This window comes from Alligator mississippiensis, chromosome 11 (genome assembly GCF_030867095.1).
Source record: "Alligator mississippiensis isolate rAllMis1 chromosome 11, rAllMis1, whole genome shotgun sequence".
NCBI lineage: Eukaryota > Metazoa > Chordata > Crocodylia > Alligatoridae > Alligator > Alligator mississippiensis.
Window position 1 is genome coordinate 18,194,127 of NC_081834.1, and position 27,619 is coordinate 18,221,745.

Below are 27,619 nucleotides of genomic sequence, written 5' to 3' on the forward strand. Positions count from 1 at the left end.
AAGACAGGCGGGTGATCCAGGCTGACCTGGACAGGCTCAGCAAGTGGGCGGATGAGAATCTGATGGTGTTCAACGCCGATAAATGCAAGGTTCTCCACCTTGGGGAAAAAAAACCCGCAGCATCCTTATAGGCTCGGCAGTGCTATGTTGGTTAGCACTATGGAAGAAAGAGACTTGGGGGTCATCATTGACCACAAGATGAACATGAGCCTGCAATGCGATGCTGCGGCTAGTAAAGCGACCAAAACATTGGCTTGCATCCATAGATGCTTCTCAAGCAAATCCCGGGACGTCATTCTCCCCCTGTACTCGGCCTTAGTGAGGTCGCAGCTGGAGTACTGCGTCCAGTTTTGGGCTCCACAATTCAAAAAGGATGTGGAGAAGCTTGAGAGAGTCCAGAGAAGAGCCACGCGCATGATCAGGGGTCAGGGAAGCAGACCCTACGATGACAGGCTGAGAGCCCTGGGGCTCTTTAGCCTGGAAAAGTGCAGGCTCAGGGGTGATCTGATGGCCACCTACAAGTTTATCAGGGGTGACCACCAGTATCTAGGGGAACGTTTGTTCACCAGAGCGCCCCAAGGGATGACGAGGATGAATGGTCACAAACTACTACAAGGTCGTTTCAGGCTGGACATAAGGAAGAATTTCTTTACTGTCCGAGCCCCCAAGGTCTGGAACAGCCTGCCACCGGAGGTTGTTCAAGCGCCTTCATTGAACACCTTCAAGATGAAACTGGATGCTTATCTTGCTGGGATCCTATGACCCCAGCTGACATCCTGCCCTTTGGGCGGGGGGCTGGACTCGTTGATCTTCCGAGGTCCCTTCCAGCCCTAATGTCTATGAAATCTATGAAATCTAGGTGAGGAAAAGGGAAAGGAAAAATAGCAAGAAGGTTGCGGACTGAGGCAATAGGAAGTGATTTTTATACATAGTAGTACCAGTAACTGCTATCAGAATACACTTAATGTGTTTTCACTTTGAAAAGCAGATGGTTAAAAAATGTAGCACCTTTTATTTTCCAGTAGATCTGACTATTATCTTTTAATAGATGGAATTACAAATCATGCATACTTGGGAATTGGCACTCTCAAATTTGCAGGATCTTATGCAATATGGAGGCCTTTATTTTGCCTCTTGGATACTGTGTATCATCAAAAAAACTCATTCTTTGTGGATTTTTCTTGAAGGCTCCTTAATTCTCCTTCTCTCACTGTTCCACGTGAAATGTAAAACAGTGAACTATTGTCCCTCACATTTCTTTTAAAATAAATCCCCAGGACAGCCATTACAGTTTTATCCAGATGCTAAGCAACAAAACTAGCATTTGATTCAGGTGCCAGAAATCTTTATTAAGAAAATAATTTTGTGACTTTTGAAGTGTGGTATGTGTTTGCTCTGTTTTTTTGCTATGTTGGCTACATGTATGATTCACTGATATGCTGTTAGCTAGGCCTGTGCGAGTAGGCAGCTATTTGATCTGGCTTCAGATCCAGCCACTTCAGATGCCAGTGATCCGATTCGGAGCTCTGGACCAGGTTCCCGCTTTGATCTGGCTAAAGCGGCTCTGAAGTTTTGGCCATAGGGTATAATGGGTAATCAATGAAATAGCTATAACTTTGTTGTTTTTTGTCTGATTTGGATGAAACATGCAGGGGTGGTAGCCTCTGCTGAGAGCGTGAAGCCTGTGAAGTTTCAAGAAGATTGGTACAGGGGCTCGGGGGGTGGGGGGGACCCGCACCCCAAATTCTTGAAAGCAAAACTCATGTCACGTGTATGTGTTACACCACAGGGGTCAAAACTGCAGGGGTGGTGGCCCCTGCTGAGGCCACAAAGCCTGCCAAGTTGCAAGGAGATAAGTGCAGGGGCTTGGGGGGAACTGCACCCCAAGCTGCTGACAGGCAAAACTCGTGGCATATGACCCTGTGTGTGTTAAAGCGCAGCGGGCTGAAAACTGCAGGGGTGGTGGCCCCTGCTCAGGCCACAAAGCCTGCCAAGTTTGTGCTATAATGACAAAGGGAGTATGTATCACACCAGTTGGATTTGTGTTACTATGTTACTTTTTTGTGGAAATCCTCATCTCTCAAATCGTTTGGAGCTGTCATAATGTGTAAGTGTGTCTGTACGTGCATGGAGATAGTGAGCTGACACAAGAACTATGTTCTAGTACTACTTAGATGCTTCCTTGAGAGATGAATTCTGTTCAAGATGTAAATTATATGAACAATAGCAATAAAAGTACTACTTTAATATGTTTCCATTTGCCACATACACTATTGATACAAAACCGTCCACTGGTCAGTGTAAACAAAATGTAAGTAACTACAGTATCAAGGTGAGAACTCTCTTAATCTAGGAATTGTAGATTGACTGTATCCGATCCAAAGGAAACTTTCAAGTGTAATTGTTTTTGACAAATGTTTGCTATGTATTATGTTGCCCAGGATCCTAGTTTTGCAGACAAACCCTTATCCTGCTGACAAGCTCATGAATCATCTTACTGGTACTCAGTATTGGCGTGAAAAAGGCTCTGGTCATTTAGGTCCCAATTTGGGACGTGGCTTCATGAAACCCTATACCTGTCATCTGATGGTTCCCCAGGTCACAGAATATCCCTGGAAATTTCCAAGAGCAAATTCAACAGATATTTGACTGGGATGGTTAATTCAGGGATGACTTGAGTGGACTGCATGACCTCATAGGGTCCCTTCCAGCTCTATTTTCCTGTGATCCTATGATCTTTTGCATAATGTGCTCAGTACATTAAACGGTATATAGGTTGTAGCTGTGTTGGTCTAAAGATATAAGCAGACAAGGTTCTCTGGGTAAAAGTGATATCTTTTATTAGACATTAAAAGTAATGTTTATCAAAACATGTTTTACATCTAATACAACATGAAATATTAACTGCAACTAGTGAATTGTTGGATTGTTCCTGGACAATATGGGTCACATTTTCCAAAGCCATATAGGTGTCTTGAGGTGCAGCCAGGTGCCTAATAGTTGTTTGTTAGGCACCTAGCATGTTTTAAGGATGTTGGGTATCAAAATATGTTGAAAACCCTTATACATTTCTTTCAGGTTGTATGGGGTTTTTTGGCTAGTTTTTTTTTTTTTTTAATTAATAAGTCTCATCTACTCCTATTGAGTTTTTATGTATAGCATGGAAAACAAGTGTTCCTGCTTTTATAACTCCCAGTTTCTTCAACTATAAGCAAACTGGCCCAAATGCAGTAAATATTTTCCCTGCACTACCTAGTTAAACTAAAAACAACAAATAATTAATTCAAAAATATTTTTTCTGCACAATAGAAATGAAGTACCTTCATTTAGAAAACTCTAAATACCAGCAATCACTTCATTATAGACTGGACATAAAAGATACTTAAGGCACTTCATTATAAAGCAATTGAGAAAACTTGAGATGATCTCAGAAGGTAAAGTAAGTTTCCCTCAATTTTTCATATAATTGAAAAACTTGCAGAGGACTCATTCATACATAACATTTTTACCAAGTTTAAGTATTCATATTAATTTTCAAATTACATTTGAAATAATTATTTTTAAAAAGGAAAAACATATTTAACATACATATTCTACTTTTTTTAAATTTTCCTTGCTTACAATTCATGATTTTTCTTTTTAAATTGTAGAAGTTTTTGGCCTCAGTTTTCTTTACTTTTAAAGATTCAGATATTTTTCTAAACTGTTCTCTAAAAGAACAGGATGGCTAGAAATAGATGTTTTTCTTTTAATGAAAAATGAGATTTTTCACATAATTGCATCTACTAGCACAACAGCTATAAAATCATGCTAGCAATGCTAGGTGATGCTTTGCATCAGACTCTTGTGAACTGGAAATGGTAGCAGTCCTGGAATCATCCATAAATAACTAGCACTTTGCTACCCCTGTTTTTGCATTTATTTGTTTGTTCCTTTACAGTTCACCAACAAAGGGCACAGTTAAAGTGATTGTGGTCATCTCTCATGGAAGAACACCTACTTTTTGGCAAAGTGACTTATAATGAGCTGCTGTGTTATGTCTCCACAGCGTTCACTACTGTTTTCTTATACCTAATTGCAAATAGAGCCATTCTGGGGTTTTATTCAAGGGCTGATAGCCAGGAACTAGGGAGGCAGACCAGGGAGAGACTTGATAGGTGAGATTGCATGGAGGGTAGATGGCCTTCAAGTCCGTGACCTGAAATACTTGAAAAATAGTGGTTATTTGATACAGGTTTGTCAGCTGAGTCACTTAATAGACCATGCGGTTCATAATTCCTTGGGGTGCAGTTAAATAAGGCATAATGTAATTTTGTTGTAAATTCCATTTGTATGGACATTGTTCATGTTATTCCAAATAACTGCTATCCACACATGGAAATATTTATCTTCTGCTAGCGATAAATAAAAATTCTTACCCATACACACACAGAACAAGTGGTCAGAAAACTCTTTAGGTTGTTCCATAGAGCAGGAAGGGAGACTTAAAATAAACCACATGTGCATCCAATTTACCTTCTGGTGTGTGCTACAAAGAACTGAGCTATAAGTAAAATTAGGAAAACAGAACCACTCATGCCAAGTATTTCTTTTGGATGAATGAATATATTAAACAAATGAAGTGGACAGCAAATGTTTTGGGTTTTTTCTGTAAACAACATAAAAATTAGTTCAGAACTGATGATAAATCTGTTGATCTTTTTCCTTCAGATACCAAACATTAAAAACATGACTTAGAACAGCGTTTCTCAACCTGTGGGTTGTGACCCAAAAGTGAGCATCAAGAATATATGAAAGGGTCGTGAACAAATTTAAAAAATGGATTCTCCTTTAAAGGAGAAAAATGTGGGAAACCATGGCAGAGGTCCAGCCTGAAAGGGGCTGCTTGAGCCTTCTTGGCATCTCCCCATGCCTCACATGCCCACTCCCTGTCCCACACCCTGGGGACCTGGGGGTGGGGGGCAGCAGGTTGGGAGTGAGGGGCACAGGGTTGGGACTGACCATTGATGTTTACAAATGGGCCCTGGTACAAAAAAGGTTGAGAACCATTGATCTAGAATAATTATTCTGAGTGTAAAAAATTGAATGCAGAATAAAAGTAGCATTGCTGCAGTTCAGGGAAATTGAAAACTGTGAGCTCAACACAGTTAAACTGGCAACAATGAAGAGAAAATATATAGCGGATGGCATTGGCAGCATGTAGGGGGTGCATGCGGGTGCATGTGCACCCCCTGAGATCAATTGTGCACCCCTTGGAAGTGCCAGCCACAGAACTGAAAGTGCACTGGCGATAGGCTGCTGCCCCCCCACCCTCAGCAATCTAGTGCCCCCCCCCCCGACTTGGAAGGCACCAATCACCTGTGGCAGATGGCTAGCAATCTTTGTGATAGGTGTGCCACAAATTAAGCCCTGTGCCCTCCTTCAGTACCACTCCAATCATCTTCCACTGTTCTGTCTGCTGCTCTGCTGTCTGCTCCATGTCTCGTATGTCCCTGTACTGCCTGCTCCTTTCCCGACTTGCTGCATGCCACACACAGGTTTTCTATGCCACTTGTGGCATATATGCTTCCAATTGGCCACTCCTGTGGTATAGCTTCATGTCTGGTACTGTAATGACTCTGACTGTGCTAAAGATAAAACATATCAGTGGTTCTAAACTTTTCTGATGCCACAGACCACCTTAAATGCAAAGTGATTTGCATGACCTCAGGAACCAGAAATAAGGTATCTGACTTTTTATGGGAGTTAATTTGGCAGAAACTAATGACCTGCACAGCTTATTAGCTTTCCCTCAGCACTATACTAAGGCATCTGTGTTCCTTCCTATTTAGGAAGCAGTACATGCAGACCAGTGTGACATTCAGTGTGATGCTGTTCAGGGCCTGGGGAGGGATTAGCCAACCCTCTCCCTCTGGCTCCACACTCGTGGCCCACTGATGGCCTGAGAACCGCAACTAAGAGCCACTGAGCTAGAGTACCAGACTATTATGTCTCTTTTGTTTCATATTAATAAGGCTGTGTCCTTTCAGTGCTATTATTTTGAAATGAAAATGCCGTAATTTTTATATGGAAATAGGTTTGGCAAGGATGATTATTACAGGCCAAGATAAGCTGTGATCTGCATTAGTCTTGAAACAGGACAAGGAAAGCCCTAGAAAACAAAGGACTTGGCCATCTGAAAACAGGAGTGCTATTCAAGGTTTACCTGCTCATTTGCAGATGTCACCAGCCTCTGCTGGAGTTTAAAAGGACTCCATGGCTTGGGTAAACACACCTATTCTTTTTTGAATAATCAGGAGCCAAAGATGACAAATCCCTTTGTTAGGGCCTGTACCTTGACCGAGTGAGGAGGTTTGTGTGTTCCAGCAGCTCAAAGACCTATGCTGACAGGAGGTTTAATTTTTGGCAGGACTATCCAGTCAAGACAAGTCAAAGGATAGGAACCCAACAAAAAGCAATCTGCTGGCCCTCCAGTGTGAGGACTGAAGGATAGGCCAACAGATTCTTGTAGATTAGTTAAATTATGGAAGTATAATACGATTACTATTCAGACAGAGACAGTGGATCCTTGTGCCCTAAGTAACATCTGATCACACAGAAGGGGTTTAGATTCAGAAAGACAGAAACCCAGCAGTAAATGCATTTTGAAGACCTTGTTTTATTGTAGGAATGAGTGCTGCTGCTGTTGGAGATGATGTTGGGTACAAAATACAAGTATGTTTTGCTTCAGTGAGATGTGTTTGGTGTTATATGGCTCTAAGAGGTTGTCGCATATAATCCAACAACTACACACTGCAGCCTACTGAAATAAAGCAGATCTTTTTCTTGCACATTATTATTCTAGATGGTAACTGCATGGTTTTTATTTAGATGTCAATTGCAGGGTATTTGCACTTGAAATATAACAAATAGACATGTAATATGCCTTTAAAATTAAGTTATAAGGGACTAAATTATTCTGCCTTATACCCTTTGAAGCTAAGCATATTGTTGGTGTAATAGATAGAAAAATTTGGCCTTTTCTATGTATATCAAATCTGACTCGCTAGTTGTGAATCGTCCCCCCCCCCACCTTTTTCATACCAATTAAAAAACAAAACATATAGCGAACAAGAATGCCTCTTCCTCTGCATTATTTTCCATATCCGTTTTCTCTCTTTTGCTGTCTGCCTCTTCCTATCTCTTGTTATGTTTTTTCACTGTATGTTGTAATTCATTCTCAGTATCTTCTGCCTCTTCCAGCTACTTTCCCATTTTTGTTGCATTATATCAGGGAGGGCAAAATACAGCCCATGGGTTGGATCCAGCCTGCGGAGAGTCCCTCTGTCCTGCCTGGCCCAGGCACTGTCTGCCTGTGGTGCATCCTGCCGCCCCCTGGGCACACAGTGGGGCTGGGGTGGCTCTGGAGCGGGACTGCCTTTCCAGACAGTTCAGGCTGCTGCTGGATCCAGCACCCAGGTACCAACAGAGACCTGTGCGCAGCCTTGATCTGGCACCCCGCACGCCTCGTCTGGATTCGCCTGTACTGAGCAGCAGCAGCGCCAGGTAGAAACTGTTGCTTGGCGCAGGAGAAAAATGTCCCCTCCCCCTTGCCACTGCCAGCACTTCCCTGTGCAGCCGCCTGGACCCTGTGTCAGACTGCTCTGCACTGGCTGGGCAGCTCAGAGGTGGCAGAGATGCAGGGCAGCCCAGTGTGGGGTCCAGGCAGCTGGACCAAGAAGCGCTGGCAGCAGCAAGGGGGAGGGACCGATTCTTCTCTTCTTCCCCTAACCCAGCAACAGTTTCTGCCCAGTGCTGGCGCTGCTTAGTACAGGCAAGTCCAGAGCAGGCATGGGGCATGCCAGATCAGGGCTGCACACAGGTCCCTTTTGGTAGGGCAGGGTTGGGGCCAGCAGCAGTGACAGCCAGAAGGACCTTCCTCTGCCTGGGCTGTCTGGAAAGGCAGTCCTGCCACAGCCGCCTCAGCCACGTTGCATGCCCAGGGGGCTGCAGAACCCCACATACACCCCACAAACCTCATACCCATCCACATACCCCCACACATCCCCACAAACACCCCCTACAAGCTTCCCATACCCATCCACCCACATCCACATGTACCCCCACACCCTCCCCCACACCCCACATACACTCACATCCACACACCCCTACCGTCCTGTAAAACCCTATACCCAGCCACCAGTAACACCACACCCTTCCCCACCTCCCACAATATACAAGAGTAAGACTTCATTTTGAGCTGTTATGCAATTGCCTCTAAATATGCAATGCAAATGCACACAAATCTGAACAAATAGAAAAATAACTAAAATTAAAATATGTCAATGTTTGATTTTTTTAGTGTATAATTTTTTTTTCGGTTCCAAGATAGCAAACCCCCTTCCCAAAGTACTTCAGTGAGCAAGGGGAGGGTCTTATGGTAGCAAAGGTCAGGGGGTGGGGGTGGGAGTTCTGGACCCAAGATGGTGACCAGGTGTCAGGACAGCTGTCAAGGGGTGAGGCTACCCTTGTGGCCCTCGACAGGTCACCAAAACTCATTAAGTGGCCCTCTAGCAGAAATAATTGCCTGTCCCTGCATTGTACGTAGTTTACTACAGATGAGGACACATAGAGGATGCAGGAAACTCAATAATATTTTCTGGCATTTGGAAGATGACTTAACAGGCATTTATTTGTGAAATTACTGATGGGTCTAGAGTTTGGGGAAAGGGGAAGGTATAAAAAAAATGGAAAAATCTTGACACTGTTGTTTGAAGTAAATGGCATTATATTATAGTTAGTGAATGATCCTTGATAACAGAATGCAGAACAACAGAGCAAGACAAAAAAGGAAATATATGCGGTAGCTCCTTAGTAAGTGGGGGGGGAGGGCGGGGGAGAAAAGATATATATATTTAAAAAAACCCCCAAAAAACCTTTTTTTTTTTTTTTTTACAGGGAAAGAACCAAATAGGTTAAAGGAGAAACTTCACTGGCTTCCATTATAAGTAAACTAAAGTTGCTTACTTAGGTGACACTCCAGTGGACTTTCATGTGAAGGAAACGATTGCCATGCTTGAAGGTTGACTCAGTCTCACTAGCTACATAAAAACCTGACAGTTCTCTGGGGTTCTGGATGCTGAGCCTCCATAATGTATGATGAAAGTATTCTTGGAATGGCCTAAAGAACTGCCCGCTTTGTCTAGCTAGGGACTGCCAAAATATTAGCATAGTAAATGAAAGCCAGAATCCCATACCTAAGACTAAATGTTACATCAGTCTCAAAGTGCTACTGGTGAAGAAAAACCTGGAGTAAATGACATTCCTTCACGCACATGTAACAGCCCCATTGTACTTGCAGTTCTTTCCACACATGTTTTATTGAACTCAGTGCAGCCCTTCATCAAGAAACTTTGTTTGACAGCTTTTGAAAAATTAAGCTTTGCATATGTCTAACAAGGAAAAAAACATGATTTTTGCATTTGTACATTTTTTTCTTTTTAGGCCTCATTAGGCTTTTTAATATCAGACTACCTTTATTGAAATAATTCTGCAATTAGATATGCTTTGATGTCAGTACATTTACAACCCTGCCCCTGACATTGATTAATGTTAATTTTATGATGATGACTAATTAGTTTTTTTTTTATTATGCCAGCACCTGGAGGCTTCAGTTTGGATTAGGGCTCTGCTACTCTAGGTGCTGTGCAAATGGAGTAAAAGACGGTCCCTGCCTTGAACAACTGAAAGTAGCCAAAAATAACATAACTGGGCCTAATAAACTATCAGAAAAATAAAGGGACTGAACATGATTAAAGCACTAATAAAAATACCCATCCATGTGACCAGATAACTGCACAGGTTGGTGGCTTTGAAGTGAGTACATTAAAAAAGGGTGGGGGAGGAGTAACGAGCATTGTCACCTAGCCATTATCAGTCAAACCTATAGAAGACTCTTTAGGGCAGCTTTTCAATTTGTGTTGTAAATGAGGCTGTACTATGAGGCTGTCAAAAGGGTTGTGTTCTAATACAGTGGCTTTTCTGTATCATGACCAGCAAGCTAAGATACTAATGGTATATCATTCAGTGATAAAAGTATTGTATGATAAAAGCATACTGAATAGTGTAATCATGTAATATGCAATATTATGTTTTAAACATGTAGCCCGCAAAAATTAAGGGCACAAAGGAATATATAAGCATGATTAGATTTTGCTTTGCAATTAAAATTTAAACTTAGGTGGCAGTCATACCATATTTATTCAATCAGTCTGGGGAAAAAAGCCCCTTGTCTTATTTGCATAGGAAATGGAGGGGAAGGAGGTGGCTGGTACGGTTCTGACTGGCCTGGAGCTCAGTTCAGAGCCAGAGTGAGACCCACAGCTCCACACCCACTTCCAATCTGCATTACTTCTGGCCCCCTCACCTGCCCTCTTCCTTCCTCCTTACTGTCAGGTGCAGCTCGGCTACAACTGGGGATGGGGCCTCTCCCATCAGAGAGCATGGAGCTCATTCTCCTGCCCTGCTGATTAGCAGCACTGACACCGCTGCATGACCAGACAAGAGCTGAGCTTCCATGTGCTGTGCTTTCGGACGAAGTAGCCTGGGCAGGTCTGACAGTAAAAGTGGGGGGGAACGCAGAATGAAAGGGCAGAAACTGGGGGGAGCTTGGGGGAAAGAGACACACTGGGAGGAGGGATAGAGGCTGTGGGGAGATGGAGGGGTGCAGGTGGCATGGGGGGCAGGAAGGCTGCAGGGGGAGGAAGTGAATAGGGCAGAGAGCAAGGCAGGCACCTGACCTCCCCCCAGACAGTGCTTTCCCTGTTGTACAGTGTGGGGAGGTAGAACTCCAGTACTTAGATTCTATATCTGGAAAATTATAATAAATTTATAAATTTTCCATATATAGACTGTAATTATTTTGGGGGGTCACCTTATGTTCGGGGTCATCTTATATTTGAGCAAATACCGTAAGTTAAATTGGAAGTGAGATTTACCTATGTTACTGCTTTAATGTTTTAAAAAATCTCAACTGCAATATTCAGTTCAAATAATTACATGTGTATCTTTTAAGCTCTCATACACTATTTATACTGTCAAACCTTTAAAAAAAAATACCCTGCACTGTGTGTGGTACTGTCTTGTTCTGTAAAAATGTTTAGAAAACAGTGTTGTATTCAGGAGTGAAGCTGGGAGGTGGAGGCAAATGCTTCACTCATAAATGCAACTTATTGAATTGAAATGCAATACAGCTTCTTCCTTCTCCTCCCTTTCCTTCCCCCAGGGTGGTTAACTGTGTTTGTATCTGATGAAATTTTTACGGTGATCCATAGAACAAACTGAATCAAGATTCCAGTATTTAAATAATTACACTTTGGTCTGATAGAATGGCTAGGAGACTGCTGTGAGTCTGACTCGTATGACTGAATGATTGGGAAGAAAGGAATTGGTGTATCTTCAGGAAACGATGTAGCAATCTACATGGAGCAGATGCAGGTGCCGTTTAGCCAGAAAAGGCTCTGATTTTTTTTAATGTTGTCAAGTTGTTATAACATCTGGGGGACAAAAATTGGACTGGTACTGTTGAGTCCTTCTTGGGCTAGGGTCAGTCACCATAGGAAGCTAAATGTACTATGGATGGCCAAGCATAGGTACAGAAGGCTGGAGTGCTGACTCAGCAGTTTTACTGCGCCGGTTTTTCCACTGAACTCTGGATTTCTGTCGTGTGAACTGCAAGGTCAGGCCTGCTCTTTTCAACAAGTTTGATCAAGAGCAGATTTCTACATTTCATCTTCCACAAGCTCATGCATCCATTTCTCCTGTCCCTCCCTATTCCAGAGAACAGCCCATCTTCACAACCAGAGCACATGTCTTCCAAATTGACCCCAGCACCAAGAAGAACTGGGTTCCTGCAAGCAAGCAGGCTGTAACTGTTTCCTACTTCTATGACAGCACAAGAAACAGCTATCGGATTATCAGTGTGGATGGAGCCAAGGTAGGAGGCTGACAGATACATCTGGCATGTTTTATTGATTGGAGCGGATCATATGATGCTGCTCATCACTAGCTGGTGATGGATATGTATGGGCTTGCCTACAGACATAATTTTAAAAAATACTTGAATTGTGTATAATCTACTGTATGTATTTAATACTATCAAAGCTTCTGTCACAGAAAGTTTGGGAGTATACCAGGTGACTTTCTGTACCATGAGTGGGCAATTATTTGGGCCAGAGGACCACTTAGGGAGTTTTGGTGAGCTGTCGTGGACCAAGTCAGCACTCAGCCCACAACAGCTCACCAAAACTCCCTAAGTAGCTCTGCCCCAGGCCTCAGCCTTGCACTGTGATCCCAGGGTCCCCATGGAGACCAGCCCAGGCCCCACGTGGGCAGCGCACTCGGCCAGGCCGTTGGAATGGGGCCATGGGCAGGTGGGGATGGGTAGGCAGGGCTGCAGCCTGGGGCACAGCTGTGATCCACTCCCTGCATGCCCCTCCTGGTGGAACCAGCACCTGTCTTGGACATGTGAGCAGTGGATCTTGGCTCTGCCCTGGGCCCTAACCCCGTGCTGTCACCACTCCACAATCCCAGCTCTGGCCCCAGCTCCACTCACCCATCCTGCTTCTAGACCCTGCTCCCTGCCCGCCCACAGTCCTTTCCCATCCTCCCAGCTGAGCATGCCCTACCTATGTGGGTCTTGGGCCAGTCTCCATGTATACCCCACCTGCCTGCTCTGTCCAGTGCCCTAGCAGGTTAGACAGGCCAGGGTGCCTAGGTGGTGGGGCTGGGCCCAGCAATGGTGACCTGGCAGCAGCAGCTGGAAGGAGCCACCACCACCAGGGCTGCTGGGAAGAGGAGTCCAGTCCAACCCAGCTGTGCCACCCCAACTCGGCTGTGTGCCTGGCAGGCAGCGGGACCAGTTGCACAAGCAACTGCCTGGGCTGCCCCCTGCACCTGGGCTAGGAGGGGCCAAGGGACCTGCCACAGGCCAGATAAAATCCCTTGGCAGGATGGATCTGGCCTGAGGGCCATATTTTGCCCACCCCTGTTCTATACACAGAGTTTTATATCATATTAACCAGCTTGACCCTATTAATGCCTTAGGCAAAAATTAGCCCAAATTTGACTACAACAAGGAATCAGAATTCTGTGCATGTCAAAACACCATCCATTCAAGGTAAACCTGGTGTGTGTGTGTGTGTGTGTGTGTGTGTGTGTGTGTGTGTGTGTGTGTGTGTGCGCGCGCGCTCGCGCGTGGTGGGGGTGGGGGAGGCAATATTATATTTTTAAAGGCCATAATGAGTGAGAGCTGTGCGTACAGACTGGAGCTTCTTAGTTTTGAAGGAAATGATTGTCCACCCTTGGAGATGAAAAAAACACATTCTCAGTGAGCCCCCATCCAGCATCTTGAGAGACTGGGGATCACTTTTATCAGTTCTTACCACCATGACACATTTTTCCTTTCTCAGTATGGAAGAACTAAAGAAATTGTGCAGAGCATAATCTTTCTACTTTATGTGTGTAACTTTTATTGTTCATAAATAATTAGGATTAGATTCTCCCCCGAATGCATGTGTGCTTTGATTTCAGTGAGCACCCCTAACTTTGAAGAACAGAGTTATCGCCTTTGTATGTTTAATGTTTGCCTCATTAATATCTAAATTAGAAAACTAAAGTATACTGCTTAATGTTCTGACTGCTGTTAGCAAGTGTATAGCTGGTCAACCTGAAGTTGTATTCTAAGCTTTATCTCTCCCCTCCTCGCTTAGTCTCATTAAAAATATAATCTTTTCAATAAATAGTTTGTTTAAGAATATTTTTCTCAGTCTCAAAATTATGTAATGTATTATTATGTCATTTTTGTGCAGGGAGAAGCAAATACAAATTTTAGTGGCTGTGGGGTGGGAGGTGCATGACTGTCTCTCAGTATCTGTGCACTTCTTTTGTATGGTTTCAGGAGCAGGAGTTGTAGTCACAGGTTTAATTCCAAATTCCCCAGCCAGACCAATGCCCAGCTGGAAAGCGAGTGCGGCTCCAGGATGTTACCCTCAAACTTGTATCTGGGCCAAGATGTTGTTATGTGCTGCATGGTTTGGTCAGGGTTTCCACAGTTGCAGCTGGGCGAGGTTTTTAGGTGTCACCTGTACCTTAGGTGGCCACACCAACCATGTCCAATGTGCATCCTATTAAGGGTTGTCCACATGCTCTGCAGAAGGTTGAAGCCCAGTTGTTGCATTATTGAGTTGGAGACAAGGTGTTTATTTGGGAAAGTGTTTTCTGCCCAATCTGCGTACTGATTAATGGTGCAACACGGTGCTTTGTGGGGAGAATGTGTCTTACGTCTAGGCAGACAAGGTTCTTTGGGTAAATGTGATATATTTTATTAGACCAACTAAATAATTGGAAAAATTGTTCTTTGCAAGCTTTCAGGCACAAACGCCCTTCTTCAGGCATAGGGAGAATCAGTATAATCCAACCAAAATACATTAGGAAAGGAAGGGAAAAGCAGTCTGCTGTAGGAATTAGCAAACGCATATACAGCCTTTACATTTAAACATTCCCCTGAGGTGTCTCAGCAAAAAGCGAATCACCAATACCCGAATTATCCTTCCAGTCCTGGGCCTATTTTGGCTTGAAACATGGCTAGGGGGCCACATCCTAGTCTAGCTTTCAGCTGTAAATTCAATCCTATACCACAATGTTAACATCCCTGCTACTATTGTAAAGTGCTTTTGTCCTAGACTTAAGGTGAAGCCCTAAAAAGCAGGAAGTAGGAAGACTAGCAGCCACCTTTTTGCATAAATGGTATTTCAGGGACTTGAGCATGGTGGAAGATGATTACACTTAAGGTGTCTACACCCCATCCCCACTGCTGCCAGAGGCACCACCTACTAACCGTGACTCACCCACCTGCTTCTGCTCACATGTGCCCAACCCAGCAAAGCAGCAGGGATTGACAAATGAGAGAGATTTCTGGGATTGGCAAGTGGGAGTGGGAGTAAATGGGCAAGGCATGCTCAGAAGCAGGTGTCTCTGGGTACGCAGCACAGATAAACCCTTAGGCCATTTGTAGACACTTTAAAGCGTGTTTAAAGTGGGTTAAATGCCTTTTGCACTACTTTAATGGCATTGCTGTTTGCACATTCGGCGGTGTATTGCGTGTTAATTCCAGCCTCTGTAACACATTTGGCAGCGTGACTTTGGGACGCAACAAATGACTTTGGGGTGCTGCAAACTAAAACACCTCCGAGGAGTTTGTTTCCTACCCTACAGCCATGGAGGGAAGCACTGGGCTCCGTGCGGCTGTGCAGGCAGACCATGCAGACAGGCTGGCAGCAGCCTGGGAAGGCAGGCTCTACAGAAGGGGGGAAAAAAAAGTGGCGAGCCTGATTTATTTATTTATTTATTTACGTTTCCCCTGGAGCCTGCCTACCTGAGCTGCACAGGGGCCCAGTGCTTCCTTCTGCAGCTGTGGTACCCCCTGGGACTGCCCGAGCCAGGTGATTGGGCAGGGGGGACTGCCGCAGCTGTGGAGGGAAGCACCAGTCTCCTCACCACCACCCCCACCCCCCGGGTAGCTCAGGGACCACTCTGCCCGCCAGCAGCTCACTCTCCCCTCCCCACTGCTAGAGAGGTAGGTAAGGATTGGGTGGACACATGTGTACACAACACAGGGGTTTACTTTGCCCTAAATTGAAGCCATGTTTTTAACAAACCACAACTTCAATTTAGGGAGAATTAACCCCCTGTGTTGTGTACAAATGCCCTTAGATACTTGAGTATCATTTAGACACTGAATAGGTGGAATAGGATTTGGTCCATAGTCTTTCCTTGGCTCTTTGGAAAGTTTTTTATTATCCTTCTTCTATTTTTAAGGGAAGATGGGGCTGTGGAGAAGGAAGCCCAGACATTAGAATAGCCATGCAGAACCAGATTGCCTTAAGACAGCAGAGGTTCTTCAGTAGTTTAAGCATGTTTTTAGAGCTTTCTTCTATCCAAGGAGCTGAGAATGTGCGCTGTCAGTTATGTTCTCTTCACAGTACCCAAATAGTAAACTGCTGATATCCCCATCGTAAAGACAGGCAAGCTGAAATATGGATATCTTAAGCTTGTTGCTCATACCAGGAAGCTTCATTTAACAGGACTTGCAAATTCCTGTTCTATGCCCTAACTATGAGACAACACTTCTCAGGCAACTTGTGTGCTTGGACAAGCTGTGCTGAGCCTGTCAGGACATTTTCACAAACAGTATTATTTAACTCCAACATCAGGGCAATTGCTGTGATTTTACCTTATGACACTGACATTATATAGTGACAGTGAAAATATGGAGAAAGCTATTTGCAGCGCGGTGAAGTTCAATCAAGCATTGCTTGTAACTTTGTTATCCAAGCCACATTTTACTTTTAGCATCCAACAGGTTGCTCTGGTCAGCACGTTGACTTGCAAATATGCAAAAGCATGTAGGGTCACTCTAACCTTTCTACTGTTGCTGCCATTCATAAAGTCAGCAACTGACTGTGAAATGCTAACTTGATGAATATTTATTTTACTTCTAATGTACCATAAGGCCATGGTCCTTGAAAGAGTGATTTATTTTGAAAACCATGACTGCTCTCCTGCCTCTCCACCCCCCATAATTACCAGTATTTTACAGAACATACTCAAGTCTTTGGGGAACCATGCAGCTCTTTTTATGAGCATACATTCATTGTATAATTATAGCAAACATAAATAGTTAAGGGAACATGGAACTTAAACAGGTTTGACAACTAAATGTGAATGCCAGGTATCTCGGGCTGTCTGAGCAACAGCTTACTCAGAAGAAAAGTGGCTATTTGTGGTAATGTATCTCTTGTGAGGATGAAAGTTGGTGAGTTAAGTTACCTGGAGGACCAAATATTGAATGACGTGAACACTGGGAAGTACACTGTAAGTGTTGTTTGCCAAGACGTCTTTAGTTTGTTTGCCTGCGGTACAATTCAGATTTCAGTTGCTTATTACTTTGCAAAGCTTAAATTATCCAGGCAGTTGTTTTCTATGATGGGCAGCTGTCTTTTATTGAATTTCTTTTTGAAAGTGTCAACCATTTTAGATGACTTAGGGTCTCCATAATTTTCAAACCCCTGCAAGAAATTTCAGGAGATTTGTTTTGTCAGAGAGGTGCTATTTGCTGCTTTCATGAAAATTCACCTAATTTTGACCAAATTGCTGGTCTCTGAAAAATATTATTTGCACACGTTTCATGAGAGGATTGTTAGAGACTGGTAGCAAACATTCCTGAATCTTCTGTCTGCATTGAGTATGCGCTAACTTGGCCAAGGATGTGGACAGGGCATTAAAAAAGGCTCAGAAGCAGGAAAGGACGCTGTGCTGAAGGAGAGGAAGACTCTGAGCAAGTATAGGCAGAAGGGTTTGTAACTCAGTCTCCACTCCTCACCCAGAACTACAGCAATAGGACCCAGGTGTAAAAATTTTGCTGCTATCAGCAAATATACATCTGAACCATGAGGAAGTATACCTTACTTTTACTGGCTGGTCTGCATAGTGCTGCTGCTTTCAAACCATTTGCAGTCCCATACTCCTTTTTAAGTGTGTAACTTTATAACTTCATGTTATGAATAATAAAGCTTGCCCAACAACCTGAGAGAGAGTAGAATAATTTTTTTTTGTTGCTCTTCCTTCATTTGTATTTTGCCTTTTCAGGAGCGTCTACACAAGACATTTACTGCAGAGTAGACTAATTAGCTCTACAAGTACTACCCTGCTGCAGAGTTGCTTTACTCTGCAGCAGCACACATGCTGGCTAGCCCCACACTGGAGAACCCTTGAGCCCCAGGCAGCCCCTCTGCAGCACATTGAGTGAAGTCTGAGCAGCCCTGGGCTGGCAAGCTGACCCCTGGGCCCACTGCCAGCCAGGGCTGCTATGACCTGGCTCAAAGTGCTGCAGTCCCAGGTGCATGTGTAAATGCAGCACCCGGGAGCAATACATTCCAGCATGCTAAATTCCGGAGTTTATTGCTTTGCCTTGTTAACGTGTAGGCATGCCCTCCCTTCTGCTTCCCTTTTACTTCCTGTCATGTGCCCTATAGAAGTTCAGCATGTTCCCCAGTTTGATGTTATTAGTTACTTTGGTTATCTCAATTTTCAGAGGTCTCTCTGCTGGATTAAAAAGAACCCATTTTACTGATGATACAGTAGAGTTTCATATGAAGAAATTATTTTCTTCAGTTGCTTTAAAAAAACAAACAAACTAAATGAAGTGCATGCGATAGATGGAGAGGGATGAAATATACAAAAACCCTTGCCAAAACAAAAAGAATCAAACTTCTGTTAAGAGAAGTTTTAAATAACAAATTCACTGAAAAGCTAGGAAAGGCCAGAATGAAGGCTATCTGTATAACCTTAATTTCATCCTATTCTCTAAGTAGAAACTGAGCTTGGAGTTAACTTAGTCACTAGATAGTGTTGGCTTCAAAGACCAACTCACCGGATCATAATGAATTCTAATCAGTTGTATGGGATGTGAACTTACCAATAAAATGATACGTGCAAACTTTGAGTTATGAGGGGTACTGGCCACCGTAACACACACTGACACATGCATACACATGCTCGCACACAATTGCTACAATAGTAGTGTAGCACCGATGTTGGTTTATACCTATCCGGGGCGCTGGAGTCTGTTGTCGATGGTCAGTTTCCTTCAGGGCAATGTCTGGATCTCCAGAAGGGGGTCTCCTGCTTGTCCTTCTGTCTCGGTAGTTTAGGTGCTGGATGAGGGGGTGCCACTGAGGGTCACACTTCACTGCCTTTTATCCCTTTCTGGCAGACTCGTGTGATCCCCCAGCATCATCTTGGCTGCCGAGTCCGGAGGTTGCTGTCCCACATGGGTCTTGAGTAATGCATGACAGCTGCTAGTCGCAGTCACTGGGGGTTTTGCCCAGTGGTGCAGTTTCGGGAATCCATCCTTGACTTGATTGATTCAATGGCTGCAGGTTCCAGGTGGCTTGATTAGCTTAAAATGGCTTGTAGAGTTTTGTGATGGTAAGTTCCTCTGGCTAGGCTATTGTCCATTAATAGCCCGAGGCTCTTGCTTTGCCATTCAATTATCTACTGATTCATACATATTCACATTCACTCAGGGGACCAGCCCAATATAGCAGATTTTATCACTTTACAATTACAATTTCAATTCAGTTTTTAACAATAGTCCAGGGTGTAACTTGTACAAGGAGTACATTCCTCAAGGGTTTAAAAGTATAAAATATAAAATATGAAATGCCATGGTAAAGTTGAGACAGATGAAATATAAAAATGCACTGTGAGAAATATAAAAAATGTGAGGTAGGCAAGATCAAAGGCTACTGGGGACAGTGAGTTAGGTTAGCACCAGGATATATTTATAGTCTTTGATGTGGATATTTTAGGTTTTTTGGTGTCTTCAGTAACACTTAGCTCAATTGATATGTAGATGTAGTTTTTAGGTTTCTCCTACAGAAAGCCACTTCAGCTTTCTGGCTTGCTCTGAGCCTTGCCACAGTCGTGCAATGAATGTGCTAGGTCTCTGCCGGTACTCAGAAGGAAACAGAAATGCACAAAATGGGTGCAGGCAAGAAGGGGCTACTTGTTACATTAGCAGTGAATGTCCCTGCTGTGTGCTCTCACAGCTGAAAATTGCTTATGTTACTCTTTATGGATAATAGGCTAGTATTTATAGCGGGAGGACCTTACAATGATATCGTACAAGTGGAAATGTAAGAGAACATAACTGAGATACAATTACCAAACAAAGAAATGGATTAGCACGTCTTTTTTTTAATTGCACAGTAACGAAGGGACTTTATAACTCTGTCAGGAAAATAATTTCCTCATAATCCTTTAAGGAGCCATTGGCCAGAGGCTGTCTGAACAGGAGATAATGAACACTAGGACTAAGTACAGACATTCGCAAACATTAGGGGGAGGTTAGATTGTGTTACAAATGCCAACATGAGCTAAGGTAAGTTGGGATTGGGGGGGGGGTCCACAGGAGGATGGGAGGCAAGTAGACTGGTGGAGATTGGGGGTTTACAGGGGGGTAGGGTGCCAAGTGTGATCCACAGGAGTAACTGGGGGGGCAGGTGCAATCTGCAGGGGTTGGGGGGCAGGCGCAATCTCTGGAAGCAATGGGAGGCAGGCACAGTCCATGAGAGCAACAGGGGGGCAGGCATAATCAAGGGGGGGGTTGGGGGTCTGTAGGAGGGATGGGGAGCAGGTGGGATCCTTGGGTGGATTGGGGGAGCAGATAGGGTCCACGGGGGGTTGTTGGGGTGCAAGAGGGTTTGGTGTGATATTGGGGAGTTGTAGGGTCTGCAGAGGGGCTTGGGGATGGGAGACCAGGGACTGTTTTTTAGCTCCCTTCCCCCAGCAAACCTACACCCCCATCTCTCCTGCCCCTTCCCCCCCACCAGGACTTACTTGCCCAGCTCCCTGCAGCAGACGATCCTGATAAAACCTGTGGCACCTGGAGTGGCAGGGGGTTGTTGGGGAGTGCTGGCTAGTCCAGAGCAGGTGTGTGGTGGGGAGACAGCCCCGGTGCCAGGGAGGCAGGGATAGGAAAAGCAAAGTCCCGGGGCTGGGGCTGGTGGTTGGGCTTTCCCAGCCGTGGGGCTGAGCATGTAACTGTACAGAAGTTCCATGCCCCAGTCTAACCTAGATAAGGTAAGTCTGATACTACATGGATCCAGTTCTATCTTAGCCCAGGTTCAGCCATTTTTGGACCAGTCTCTGTGTATCTAACTTCTGTGCTGTTGCAGGTTTAGATTTGATTTCCGATCACTGAGACTGGGTCTGAATGTAAGGTCTGCACTGGGGATGAGCTAAGTTATATCTAGTGGCCATTTTGAAGCCAATCTAACCTCCTGCTAATCACTGCGATTGTCTGTACTTAGCCTAGAGCAGCAATTCACAACTGGGGTGCCTTAGGATCCTTTCAAGGCTGCTACACAATGTTAGCATTGTTAGGTTTGCAAATATGTCTCATAAGATAAAGCTAGAAAGTTCAAGTAGGAATCCATTGTGTTAAAAACGTTCTGCCTTGCTGTGGTCTTTCTGAGCTCTTTGCAGCAGCAGAATTGCTTTATTTTTCTGGAGTCAGAAAATGAGTGAAAATTGAGACCTGGTGGTTTCTCAGGGGTGCCTTGAGTCTAAAAAGGTTGAGAACCACTTCACTAGAGGATATGATGTTGTAAAATGCTAGTGTATGGAATGCTTCAGACTTAATGAGGCATCCATTGCTTCTACCATATGAAAGACCCCAGGATACTGGGCAAGAGTCAAACCCATAAAATGCAACAAAAACGGGGGAAAACATGAGGTCACAAGTGGCTGGTTACTGTGCAGTGTGTGCTGGAAAATGCACACAAGACTCCTCATTAAAACTGACCTACATTATTCTACCTTTAAAAAAAAAAAAGATGCAGATTAGACAACAACATCCTCTATCACCCATGGGAGTAAGGCATGACATATTATTTTCAAACAAGCTGGAAATACTTGTTAAACAAACAAAACACAATTGATTTTGAATAAAATAGGAAGCCACCACGTTTCCACACAGAATCTGGGGGAGAATTAAAGCTGCAATGCTCAGCCTCATTAATCTATCAGAGAGGTGTAGTCAGCAGAGTAAGCAAGGGCTGCATCCCCCAAACTAAGGGGTCAGGAGCCTGTGGCTCACAGGCTGGATCCAGCTACAGAACCATTGGAGCTGTCCTGGAGCCAGGAGGCTTCAGCCCTGGGAGGCTTCTGTGATGAGGAGCTTTGCCTGTGATGTAACACAGCCAGCCAAAGGGAGAAGTGGCAGTGGCATCAGCCCCCTTTGGACTAAAGCTAGGTCTTTTCAGTCCACCGCTAGAAAAAACAGTTGCCCACTACTGCCTGACTACTGCAACTCAGTAGAACTTTTGACATTGAGTCACTATTTTTGAGGAGCAATTCTATTCTGTGCTTCAAAGAATACTCCAAGAATTAATATTTAGCGATAGGGCGGAATCAAACAGACATTTTTAAATCCATCCAGCAGAGGAAACTGACATCTCCTGGTGTGGTTGTGACAACCTAGGGAAGATGTTTCTATGAAGGTGATTAGATAAATGGGCAGAAATAAGAGCAATGAAGTAACAATCACAGAGAAGATTACCATGTTACAAGTCTAGTCCTGGTAAATATATGCTATAGAAACAGTAGCCTTCAGCACTTTAAGGAAAGCTTTTATTTCAGTTTCAGAATGATCATTCTTTGGAGAGGTCATCTTTTTGTTTACAGATGATAAATAACAATTTACAGTATAATGCTTACCTTGAATGTTTAATATCAGTCATATTGGAGTGATATTTTAGCTGTGGTGGTCCAGGAAATATGCAAGAGGCAAGGATTTTGGGTGGGGTAATATCTTTTACTGGACCAACTGCAAAGTACTTTGTGCCTGAAAGCTTGTCTAAACTGTCTCCCAGCCACGCAGTTGGTCCAGTAAGCAATATCATTGCCCCCGCTCTTCCCCCAACAAATCCTTGCCTAATAGTGGTAGCTGAGTTGATGACAGCTATGTTGAAGCGCTAATAAGCAAGGGTCACAGCACATAGAGTGGCGTCATCTGGCAGATTTGGAGATCAAAGTCAATGGATTTTATTAATAGAGCAAAGTGCAAATCCACACACATAAGCCTGGTAGAGGCAGGCCATTAATAAATATCTACAAATACGTTATATTCATTTTTGATAAACATTACAACGGTTATTAAAAATATTAATGAATGAACCTGGTTGCCCATTTAAACCATGTGGCTTTATATTTCACATCATGTCATATGAGACATGAAAATGAGAGAGATACCTTTTAAAAGAATAAAAGGGTGCTTATATTCCGTGTGGATTTCTGACTTTACCAGCTGAGATTACTACCTAATACAATAGCATGAGATCTCTGCATATTTCTTAATGTGAAATGAGTTGAATTTTAGTAGTGGATGTAGGAAACTGAACTCCAGAGTTACTGCTTTAAAGCAGACAGTAGAAATACTTTTGTTTGTTCATGGACATAAAATAGTTGTGAAAGCCAGGAGGGTATCTTTTTTCCCCTAAAACTATTTGGATGTTCTGCCTGAAGCTGCGTATTAGTGCTCTCCAAGGCTGTGGGAAAAGAGATAAAATTCCTTTCTCCAGATTTTGTTCAGGCTTAAATGTCTTTTCACTGGTCTAGGTTCAGCAATTAAAACATCATCAATTCTCTGTAAGAAACTTACCAAGTAACTTTGAAAAGTTGCTACATTTTGGCACTGAATAAAAGGCTTCTGACCATGTAGTAAGCTCTGCAATATGCTTCCAACATCATCATAGCATTTAACTATGTAGCTGGGAATGGTGGGTCTGATTTGTAGCAATTATTATGCAAAATGTATGTGTGATTAAACTGATTATTTATATCTTTGTCCTCAAATTCCAAGCAAGCATATATTGATATGCTGTGCTAACGGATTAATTAGCTGCGTGCGCACATTGTGTGTTTATTCAAAACCATAGAAATCACTAATGTGTTCTTCTTTGTTGTTGTGACTGTGACAGTACTGAGATGCATAAAGTCCTAGATTTCCATGCCCTTCATAGACTTCGCAGCATTTTTCTCCATTGTGAGCAGATTGCTAGGAGGCAAATGGCTTCCACTCCTTGCTTTGCTGCTCCTGACTGATAAACCCCAAGGGGAATGTGTGTGTTAGCTGCAATTATACATTGCATAGTTATTGTAGAGATGTTCAGAGTTTTTGGTTGTGTAATTTACTTGAAACAAGTCATATTATTTTCTAGTAATGTGAGATTCATCTCTGTTAAATCTATATTTCCCAGTCTAGTCATTTTGCAATTAAATGCCCGGTAAATGTTTTAAAGGCATGGATTTCAAAAGGGAAAGGGAAACTCAGGAGGCTTTAAAAGCAAGGTGAAAAACAAGGTGTCTTTCCCTTATCTGCTTTTTGTGGGGAAGAATGAAAACCTGAAAAAAGCATGTGCATATACTATAACGAAATGTAAGAAGTGCATGTGCACACATGCTGAGAAAGAGATGGGTTCCTTTTTTCACATTTAAAAATACAGGGTTTGCTCTGATGTTGTTGTCGCAACTTATTTGCTGTTGCAATTTCCTGTTTACATTATGGGAGCCAAGGTGCTGATCAGGGTCAGAACTGTGTTTTGCACTCTGCAAATGTAGACCAAGACATGGTCCTTGCACTGAAGATTATATTTGGTGACTGCGGACTGACTGGGCTTTGACATCCAAAGGACTTGTGCCAGGGAAATCTGATCAAATAAACCAAAAATTATTTTTGTTTGCAACTTTTTTGCCCGCCATTAAACTCAGATGCCTAAATACACCATTCTGGAGACTGGGGAAGCAGTAGAGCAGGGAAGAATCAATCTGGGACATGGCAGAATCCAGTTCCCATTTGAGTCCTCCATGAAGAATCTCCAGGAAGTAAAGGGAGAGCTTTCCTGCACAAAAAATCAAAAAGGGAACTTCTCCATTTGAGAAGGTCCCTTAAATGGGCATTCAAGGTGAAGCAGCATAGAATAATACTAAGATTAGTAAACCTTTTTTCCTTTGTACACCTTAATTTAAATGCTGATTAACTAGTTTTCCTAGACTCCAGTGGATAATAGTCCACAGTGAGGCAACTTGTACCTTACTGTTTTTCTTCTGCCTCAGGTTTAGTATTACCTGAGCAGAGATGCTCAATGCTGGAGTACATGCAGCCCAAAAAGTTGAATGTATTTGGTAATTTTCCTTTTTTACCCCTCTCCTAGTTTTTAAAGCCTATTAACTATCAAAACTATTTTTGACATAATTGGCACAGAAATTAATACTTAGGGTAATAACACAAATATTTCTCCAAATGAAATTCACTGATATTGCATATAAGGCAAAAGACAATTGTTTTAATTTAAGCCTGTTGGCAAATAGTAATTTCAGAGCACAGTTCTGTTCTCTAGTATGCACTATTCTGCTGCCTTTATGTTGGAGAATTGGCTAGTTCAATCCATGCATAGTAAATGTAGTAGTGGTGATGATGAAGTTTCACAGGGTAGGAACAAGCTTGAAGTGTAGATATATTTGGGTTAAAAACTTGTATGTTCAATATCTGGAAACCTACCCGTAGGTCATAAAATCATTGTAATCACTCCTTACTCAAACTCATCAAAACAAGTAACTTGTTTTTTTAAGACAGCCAAAAGTTAGATTGCCATAGTTTTCCAACTTCATAGCATATGTTAAGGAAAATTGCTTGTATATAAAGATCTATGTCCCAGTAGCAATTGCTTTAAATAATATACTTGTAAATGCTGTGTGAAAAATCTGGAGCTGCTTCTGGTAATCCGTTTTTGGGTAAAAAAAAGAGAGAAGGAGCCTGGGATGAGTTCCAGTCAGCTGTTGCTGACTTTGTAGTCAAGCTAAGGAGAACATCTGTCCTGGAGCTAAATCATAACTGGTTACCACTAACTTTCAACTTGAATGATGTTGTCTTTTTATCCTTATTTTCTGTTTAAACAGGCATGTGGAACAAGTTGCATTGAACATAATTGGAAGTTACTCTTAAAATAGGTCTGGTGTGAACAACAGCCTGTTAAAAGCAATATTGAAAAATTGGAAAGGGTTTAAGGAAGGAGTCACAAGAATGATTCAGGTTACAAAAAACCCGTCCCTACAGTGAAAGACCTTAAGATAGTCAACCTGTGAAGATTATCAGAGAAAAGGTTCAGTGATGACTGATCACCTACAGCAGGAGACAACTTTTGTTGGAGATTAGGAAGAACTTTCTCACTATGATTGTGGGTCAGCATTGGCACTTCTCTTAAAGTCGCAAGAAATCCTTTGAATTTTTAAAGAGCAGGTTAAACAGACACTTGGCTGGATGGTTTAGTCAGGGAAGTTCCTACCTTGAGGCAGGGCCTGGACTCATCAGTTCCTTCCAGCCCTATTTTCCTATGGTAGTAATGGGTGCCTTCATTTAGCACAGTGGTTTTCAGACTGTGTTCTGGGATAGGTCCTCAGTGGTTCTGCAGAGAGGCTGGGGGTAATGGTGGACTGGGTTGAGACACAGTGCAACATCACTGCTGAGCCAGGTCACTGGCTCCACATCAGTCTTCAGGATAAGGGTGGCAGTTCCATGGCAGAAGTGATATGAAAGGGTTCTGTGACTTCTCTCTTTCTCTAGATACCATACCCAAACAAGATGTTGGTGACCATGGTCTTCTATAGATCTCTTCTCTTTGAGGCATACAGAATTTCCAGTGTTGATACATTCATCTGTTTAGATAGACTCTTGACACAAGTCAACCTCTGTCTTCCATGATCTCTCCTTCCTTCGTTCTTTCCAGTTATGGCCAGACTTTCAATTTCCTCTTTTCTTATAACATGTCTGAGAAACTCCAGCTGTCTCTTTCTGATGTTGTCAGCAGCTTCCTCCTGCAGCCTGCTCTTGACAAAATATCTTCATTTGAGGTGTGACTCGTCCAACATACCTTCAAGGTGCACCTGAAGAACCACATCTCAGTTGCTTCAGTTCTTTTTTCCATACTTGGTGATATTGTCCAGCATTTGGATGCATATATGAGTACTAGTATAACATAGCAATCCAAAACTCTTAGCTTCATCCCTATAGAAATGTGACTATTTGTCAATATCTTTTTCATTTTCAGAAATGTGTGTTTTGCCATCTTATTTTCCATGTTATTTCATGATCACATGTACCGTCTGATGTTAGCCAACTTCCCAGGTAGTTACATTTAGTAACCTACCTTATCTGTTCCTTATCTACTTTGATGTTTCATACAGGAATGATCATCATCTTTGTAATTACCATGTATTCTGTTTTTCTACAGTTGATACTTAAACCCTTCTTCTCTGCTTTCACTAACTATTTTATCTAAAATTTCTTGCAGCTTCTCTTCTGCATCAGCTATTAAGACTGTGTCATCAGTATAACGCAAGTTGTTTAACTTCTCTCTGCCAATGATCAGCCCTTGTAAATCCTCAATCTTCCTCAGTATTTTCTCACTATAGAAATTGAACAAGTCAGTTGAAAAAACACAGCCTTGCTTCAACTCTCTCTTAATTTGGATGAAATCACTTAGTTCATTTTCTATCTTCACTGCTGCAGTTTGGTCCCAAGAGAAGCTTCTTAAAATTCTCAAGTCTTGACCATCAATACCCAGTTCTTCCAGTATTTTCATTAGCTCCTCATGCTTGACTCTGCTGTGACTTCAGAAAAACCACTGATTTAGAATATAAAGAGAGAACAGGGTAACTAATGGCTAGAAGCAGAAGCTAAAAACTACACACAGGCCATAAAATGTTGGGTTATTTTTAATCAGCGGTGCTGGCTGCCCATTGGCACAACTTACCAAGGACAGAGTAGACCCTTCTATTCCATGAAGTCTTCAAGTCGCAACTGGATGCCTTTCAAAAATAATTTTTTAATTCAACCTAAATTTTCAGTGGAGGACTCACTGTGTGCAAATGTAAGGGATTGATTGGTCCAGTTATATCATAAAGAACAGCTGGTGTAGTGATCAGTATGTGTGATACAACAGGTTTACCTCAAATAGTT

General features: G+C 42.9%; 1 protein-coding gene across 2 annotated transcripts in view; it reads left to right on the forward strand.

The window, feature by feature from the left end:
• Positions 1–27,619, forward strand: part of HOMER2 (homer scaffold protein 2) — a 105,488-nt gene that overhangs the window by 32,928 nt on the left and 44,941 nt on the right. Inside the window, exon 2 of one of the 2 annotated variants that reach the window (XM_059714635.1) lies at positions 11,818–11,974. The exons of the other annotated variant lie outside the window; for it this stretch is intronic. Coding sequence (XP_059570618.1) covers positions 11,818–11,974 — 157 coding nt within the window. The remainder of the gene's footprint in view (positions 1–11,817; positions 11,975–27,619) is intronic. 2 annotated transcript variants of the gene reach the window in all.